This window comes from Austrofundulus limnaeus, unplaced genomic scaffold (assembly GCF_001266775.1).
Source record: "Austrofundulus limnaeus strain Quisiro unplaced genomic scaffold, Austrofundulus_limnaeus-1.0 Scaffold45, whole genome shotgun sequence".
Classification (NCBI taxonomy): domain Eukaryota; kingdom Metazoa; phylum Chordata; class Actinopteri; order Cyprinodontiformes; family Rivulidae; genus Austrofundulus; species Austrofundulus limnaeus.
In genome coordinates this window covers 1851749-1859272 of record NW_013952447.1, presented here as the reverse complement: position 1 = coordinate 1859272, position 7524 = coordinate 1851749, and the positions used below count along the sequence as shown (strand labels likewise).

The window sequence follows — 7524 nt, the reverse complement described above, 5'->3', positions numbered from 1 at the left end:
TGTGTGTGTGTGTGTGTGTGTGTGTGAGGTTTAAGCTGGAAAAACAAGAAATGACACTTTAAAGGTGCTCTACCGGAAGCTTACAACATCAATTGAAATGATTCAGAATTTATCATGACAGTAAGCATACAACACACTTATAAGTAAAACCAGAAAGAAACATAAGTAAAATACATTCAAAACTGAAATTCATGGGTGACGATTTCATTTTTGTTCACAAACTTAAATTGAATATGACAGAAAACTGAGCACAATATGCAATGTTTGTGTTTTTTATTTTTGCATGCAACATGATTTCTGAGAACAAAAACTAATTTTATTGTGTGCATGAAATTACAAAAGTGTCACAATCAGAAGATTGCAGTTCTGTACCTTTGTAATAACAAAGGTATTTAAGTGAAAAAACAAAAACAGTATAGTAAAAATTGAAAACATGCTTAAAATATTCACATCACTGGAAGGGTATTCTGGATTTGAAAAGCCATAATTTAGACAGATAACATTTTGAAACAATTTACTTTAATGAAACATCATCAGAGCAAAGACACTGATATCATTAACCTAGGTTTATGCTTGAGGCAAAGTAATCGTTTTAAAAAGGTAAAAACGTACAGAATCTCCAGATTCTCTGAAGTTCTGCTGCCTAAATGTTCTGTAGATGTGTGAATATATTTCTGATGCCACTTTGCCTTTACAAAAACTTAAAAAGGCATAAAAAAATCAAATTATGCCAGCTTCAGTGCCTGCAGCATACCCCTTCATGCAACACTGAACAAAATGCCACGACAATCTCACTCTAACTTTCTCTATTTAAAAGGATTTTTATCAATATTTTTGCAAATACAAAAATAAAAATTAGGTCTTTTGAAAATGCATCTGTTCAYGCACAGCCAAATTTTTTTTGTTGGCTACTGGGTGTATACGGCAGCGTTTGCATGCTGTGCCAGGCAGTGGGGGTGGTGGGCAATATCTGTCACGTGCGTTCAGGTGGCAGCTTTAAAATTTTCATCTATCTGCTTGGAAAAGAAAAACCTTTCAGAGTTTGTTTGTGTACATCAGATAAAAAAACAGCAAAACTATTTATTCAAAAGAGTTTTGTGTACCAGGAAGCAAAGTTAAAATGAGGGCAGTATTGGATCAGTGGGTTAACAATGCTTCTGTATAAACTGCAGAATGTTTTACATGTTCTGGGAAAAAGAGCTGAGATGTTTCCTCTAAGCAGATCAGAATAAAATAAACAAACMCAAAAATCAAATGCACCTTCATTGCTGAACATTGTGTTAAAACTTGATAATATACGTACATKTGAAAGACCAACTTTTAGCCTCTATGAATAAAAATTAGAATTTTAAATGTGAGAATAATAAGACATTAAAAGCCTCAATCTAATCCATGTTAAACTGTTACTACTCATAAGATCAGCTTTAAATTTTCAATAGACAAAAAGTGTCTCAAAAGGCCTCAATTAATTGTCCAAATTAAAGTGAGTGCATCCGGTTTTATCATTGCTCAATGACAAAAAATAGACGTGAAGAGCAGGTAAAACCATTACCAACCACCTTTGCCTTTTGATGATGAGAAATAAAACTATAAAAGGAATCTCCCTAACAAAACTCCTCAGACAAATAAAAGGTTTGTCCTCCTCTTTCCTGATATTTGCTTTGCTGGCCCAGTCCTGGCCCAGAGCAGAGGATGCTGTGGGTGTGTAATCATGACAAATGTCTTTGTTCGTGCCAGTGATGCATGCTATCTGCTTTGGGTGCCTTACTAGCATCAGCAGCTGCCGTCTCCATCAAAGCAGATGGGTCAACAAGACCGGAGGACAAACTTCAGGACAAGCCTCCAACCATCACTCTCCTGKTCCCCACTGGGCCTTCCAGAGCCAAATACAGATGAGCCTCTGATTTGCATGAATTTGCCTGATGGAGAGCACCGGTGGAGAGAGTGTTCATCATGCAGAAGAAGTAAAACGTGAATCTGAAGAAATATTAAAGCATTAGTAAGATCTTTTTTTTTTCTTCTCTAATTTAATCTTCCCATTAACTGGCTGTAATGAGTCATCACACATCAAGTGCAAACATGAAAGTAAATAAATAATAAATAAACAGGTGCTCAGTGAATGAGCTGGTCTCCATCAGCAGCTGTTTTTTAAGTGAATCTGTTGCCAGTGGGAGGCTTTTGGATTTTCTTTCCAGACTCATCTCTAAATTACTTTAATTTGATTTATTTATCACATTAATTTATACTTAACATTGGTAAAGCAAAAGAAGGACTTTTTGAGTGTAAATGTGATTAAAAAGAGGTAAGAAAACATGTTTTGATCAATTCTTACAGCTGAAGTATCTTTATTGCCAAGATCTATGTGGCTTTTGGGTTGATATTTTTCTGTTTGTTATTTTCAGATTYACTTTCTTTATTGTTTTCTTTGTGTTTCAGTTTGTCTTTGTGTCTCCTGTTCAATTCATCTTYGATTAGCATTTTTCATAGTCCATTCCTGCTCCTCTGCTACACCTTGTTCAAAAGGAACTAACTGGATGTATAACGGACTTTAGGAGCCAACCCAATTCAAACAGCAGTCAACTTTAGCCAACTAAATTATAACAGGTTATAAAGCATGACTGTCCAAAAAGTCATCACTACAGTGCCCCAGATTATCAAAACCATTCACACCATTAGCAGTCTCACACCCAGTTAGCCAATATTTTTAGACCAATATTCACCCACGGGTGAACTTTGGGACTTTTCTCCATTTAGTCTTTCTTTAATTGACACTCTGACCAATGCTCTATGCAAAATAATATTAATAATTCCAGCAAAACATGTTAACACAATCAGGCAGAAACAAAAACATTGTTTTGAAATATAATAACATTAAAGCTTTGTAGGTTTATAGATTTATAACAAGATGACTTTCAATTCCAAACGACAATCTTGGGGATAGCAAATAAATAAATAAATAAATAAATAAATAAATAAATAAATAAATAAATAAATAAATAAATCTCTTGCATGCGAGCAGTGGCTTGGAAATAATTTCTCTTGGCTGATAGGTCCTTCAGAAAGCCCACACCAGCCCCTATTGCGCACGGATTGGCCTTCTGCTCGTTTTTCCTCTGGCGCCTCATTGGCTTTCTGCTAATGATGGTTCTCAGCCATCAGTTGTCCATGCAGCTTTCACTGAATACTGACTGAGACCCCTCTGGCTCTGGCGAGTTGGATCATTTGAACCGGCGCGTCTGCTCGCGGAGAGGACGAAGGCATCTCCTGGATGAGACCACGAGATGCTTGGATCCGCAGCTGCTCCACCACATCTGTCTCTCTCTGAAATGAGATAATAGAGAAGGGAGAAGGGGAAATAGGAGGAAGAAGAAAGAGGCAGGAGGGAGAATCCTTCACAGCTCCCAAGATGTTTTGCGCCAAGCTGAAGGAGCTGAAGCTCTCCGGAGAGTGTCCATTCTCCAGCATCGGCGCCTCGAACAGCGAGCTCCGAGACGCGGAGGARCGCTCCGCGGACGCTGCGGATCTCCTGCCAATTTCCAGGGACGTGCACGGAAAAACAAGTGAGGATGTGCCTCGACAGAGAGCAGGCAGAGGCAAAGTTAACCTGCACACACTTGGAGACAGCATCCGAAAATTGGCATGCCCAGAGGTGAGCTTATGTATTTACATGCAGGTTATTCTGCAGCATAAATGGAGTAGGGGGGGTCTGAAGCGTTACTGTTTGGGCATTTCTCCCCCCAAAAAACGCGCAGACATCTATTTATAGGGGTAATTAAAAAAATCCCGTCATTCTGATTTAATAAAATAATCTCTAGTTGATGTTTTTCATATCACATGATGACCTTTGGWCACTTTATGATACAGTTTCAAAGGCTGCACGTTGCCCTCCAACGAATGATGACACCAGCAGATCACAGCAGGGACTCTCAGAGGTAATCTTTTTTTTTCATTTGAAAAAAGAAAAATCACAGCTTCTACAAAACACAATAAAAAAATCAGACCCTACACTGAAGAACATCAAGTACGAGCATGCACGTCTGCCTCTCAGGAATAATTATGCTGAGAGGCTGCAGGTCATGGCCTTTCTGTTGAACAATACTTTACAAATTCCTCCTGTCACTCTCTAAACCACAGTGATACTAATGAGGACAACAACAATAATGAAGTAGGACACAAAACTCAAGCTGCTATGGAGACCAGGAGAGAAATAAAAGRTGGTGGTGGTGGTGCAAATTTGCTGAAAGAATAGAAAATAGATCCCATTCTAAGTTTTCTCACGTCGGACACAGATAGTTTGATCATTTCTTTTAACTGATTGGTTTTGAGTGCAGTGTTGAAGTATTTAGCATGAATGGGATTTACACAAACAGTGAAATAATCTCACTATATTTGTTGGCCWTGTGGAAAACAAATGCATGTTGTATTTTTAGTTGCATTAAATTTTAAACAAAGTGAATTTTCATCCCAGTATTTAAATTCAGAATCTTCACATTTGAAATTTTCACTGAAATTCTCCAGCTGCATGTGAACATGTTTGCTGGTACCTTTCCACAAATACAACAACAACAAAAACACAGCAAAGCTCCAGTTTTGTTTTATTAGTTCCCAAAACTTTGGGGCTTGTCAACAAACACTTTGGCAAATTCCATTCAGGCTTTAATKTTTTTCTGTCACTAATGAAGTCTTCCATCATGATTCAACATGTGGCAAATGGTTTATCGCGACCCTGGAGTTCAGCTTGATTGTTCTTTTTTATTTTTTGATGGTTCTAATCTCTCTGATAAACCTGGGGTTGCATTCCCTCTTGTGTCCACACCCTTGAGGGTCACTACAGTCCCATGAACTATAATTTTCTAATATAACGGCAGCTGTGGGCAGAAGCACATGAAGCTTTTTGGAGATGGTCATGTAACCTTTGACTCCAAAATGGATATTGTTTTTCTGAGCTCCTCAGACATCTCTTTTCTTTACTCCCTCAGTGGTGCAACAGCAATACCAGTCTACCCAGTGGCATGTATGCTCTCTTTAGAAAGACTATGGCTGATGAAAAGTTTAACACAGGTCAAAGATCTTTATGACTGAGTTTTCAGTCCAAAACTGTTGTATGTTCCCCTGTGTTAAGCTTCAAGTGCCCAATTTTGAGATTTGTTGACTTTTCAGCCCAGCCGATTGTTGTTTTCACTACCAGACCTGCAAAGCCGAACCAGAACATTTARTGGAGATGATGCACTGTTACTCAACCAAAACAGGTAATGACAAATCTGCCATTGATTGCTCATTGACATGCAGCAGGCTTTTTAAAGCCCCGGCTCAAATCTCTATTCGCTCCACCCCTCTCATGTTTCCGACAGGAATCCAGATGGACGCTCTGAAAGTCGCCCTCGGTGAGGAGATCTTCAGTATGTGTTATGAGGAGGACGGGCAGATTTTGAGTGTGGTGGGTGGAGCTCTGCATGACTTCCTCAACAGTTTCAATGTCTTATTGAAGCAGAGCAGCGTGCAGCCCAGCCCGGATGGGGAGAGTTGCATAAACGAACCGTCGGTGCTGTGCTTAGACAAGGATCCGGGTCTGCTTACTGTCTACTTCTTCAACCCTGACCCCACCACAGAGCTCTTCTTCCCTGGTGTCATCAAAGCTGCTGCCCGCTTGCTGTACCACACCACTGTGGAGGTGTTGAAGGATGYCCTCAACACCAAAGACAGTATCCTGCAGTCCAGCCCTCAGCCTAGTCTTCTGTACACAGTTGTGGTTAAAGAGACCAAAATTCTCAGCCCTAGTCCCCTGCGGGCTACCTCTGCTGGGACCCTCCCTACCTCTCTCTTCTCTACCATCTTCCCTTTCCATCTGATTCTAGACCAGGACCTGGTTCTGGTACAAATAGGACACGGGCTCAGGAAGAGACTCACCAGGAAGGATGGACCGAGGCGATCCTCTACCTTTCAGGAACACTTCTCTATTGTCTCCCCGCAGATCAAATGCACCTTTCAGTGTATTCTGACCATGTTAAATACTCAGTTTATCATCCGGATCAAACACGGAGTCTCCAGCACAGAAAACACAGGCAAGGTATGTAGTCAAAGCTGTGAAAAAAAACTTCAAAAAGTGGTCATTAGTGGCTAATGGGGCAGAAAAGTTCCTCTCACGATGCAGCTGATGTCAAACGGAGCGAGTTAGGAGGAGAAAAATTGAGCTGTTTACAAGCAGTTGAGCCTATTAGTGTTGTACTTGAGCACACTTGGCCTGAGGTAGAGATCAACATTATACCCCCAGTGGAGATCAGAAGCAAATGTCAAACCATTTTAACCATGAAACGCAGCACATGCTATTTCTGTACGAGCGCACAGATATCAGTCGCCCTGACAGAAAGCATTAAAAGAAAAACATCAATGAGTAAACGTGACAGTGGTGTAAAACAGGTACGAAATCAGTGAGTGGGTGAGTGAGTAGACGTCTTCCATCTAAAGTCAATAGTGTGTTACTGACAAGCCCCTGTGCAAAACCACGACTGCAGTGTCAATGAAGGGATGCGATGAACAGGAATTATGTAGCACCACATACTTCACAACCACACAACAGATTCAAACAAATTATTTTAAATCAAAAGATTTTTAGGGACTTACAGAAACTGGTTAGAGGATGATGTCTGAGTGAAACAAATAACAAAAACATCTAGTTTACTTATTATAACTTACTACTAATCATAAGTGAGTTTGATGGAATGACTCTGGCCTGTAAATKAAATTACTGAACAAGTCATTTGAGCTTCCAAATATATTTATGTCGTGACTAAATTTAAAGAAAAACACAACTGTGCTGCATCATACATCGAAGCTCCATGGCGTCTCAAATGTCACAAACAGACAACAAAATTTATCATTCAAACACCATTAATGTCCATTGTTGATGTCTGGATCATGAATAACAAGAACCCATCCAATAGTTGTGGCATCTAACAGATTTGTGGACTTACCAACCAATCAATTAATGACATCTTCTCTGAGCAGTGTGGTTGTGTGGCTAATAAAAATGTTTTGTGTGATAGGACTTCATAAACTGGAGTATAAATAAAACATTTGTTTATTGTTGTGGATGACACCTGCACACAGCTGCAGCTTCATAAATAAAAATGACAAGCTTCTGCCACTGCAAAAACTGTCCATCTTACCAAGTTTTAAAATCTTATATCAGCCAAAAAGTCTTTTTGATTTTGTTTTGAGACTGATTTACTAAACAATAACTGATAGTTTAAGAATGATAATCTTGTTTTCAGAATGTGTAAGATTATTTGTCTTGTTAGTCTGAAAATTTGACTCAAATTCAGTCAAAAATGTCTGCCAATGGAGTAAGAAATTTTTACTTGGTAAGATTCTTGAAATAAGAAAAAATTGAGTCAAATTAAGTATTTTAAGAATCTTACCAAGTAAAAATTTCTTACTCCATTGGCAAACATTTTTGACTGAATTTGAGTCAAATTTTCAGACTAACAAGACAAAAAATCTTACACATTCTGAAAACAAGATGAT

At 39.0% G+C, this 7524-nt stretch overlaps 1 protein-coding gene across 1 annotated transcript in view; it reads left to right on the top strand.

Moving 5' to 3' along the window:
- Positions 1 to 2793: 2793 nt before the first annotated feature.
- The window catches only part of LOC106517183 (guanylate cyclase soluble subunit alpha-3), a gene marked incomplete at its 3' end in the record, with an annotated part of 5567 nt that continues 836 nt past the window's right edge, over positions 2794 to 7524 (top strand). The window contains 4 exon segments of the mRNA XM_014007903.1: positions 2794 to 3649; positions 3865 to 3932; positions 5161 to 5249; positions 5352 to 6067. Coding sequence (XP_013863357.1) covers positions 3407 to 3649; positions 3865 to 3932; positions 5161 to 5249; positions 5352 to 6067 — 1116 coding nt within the window.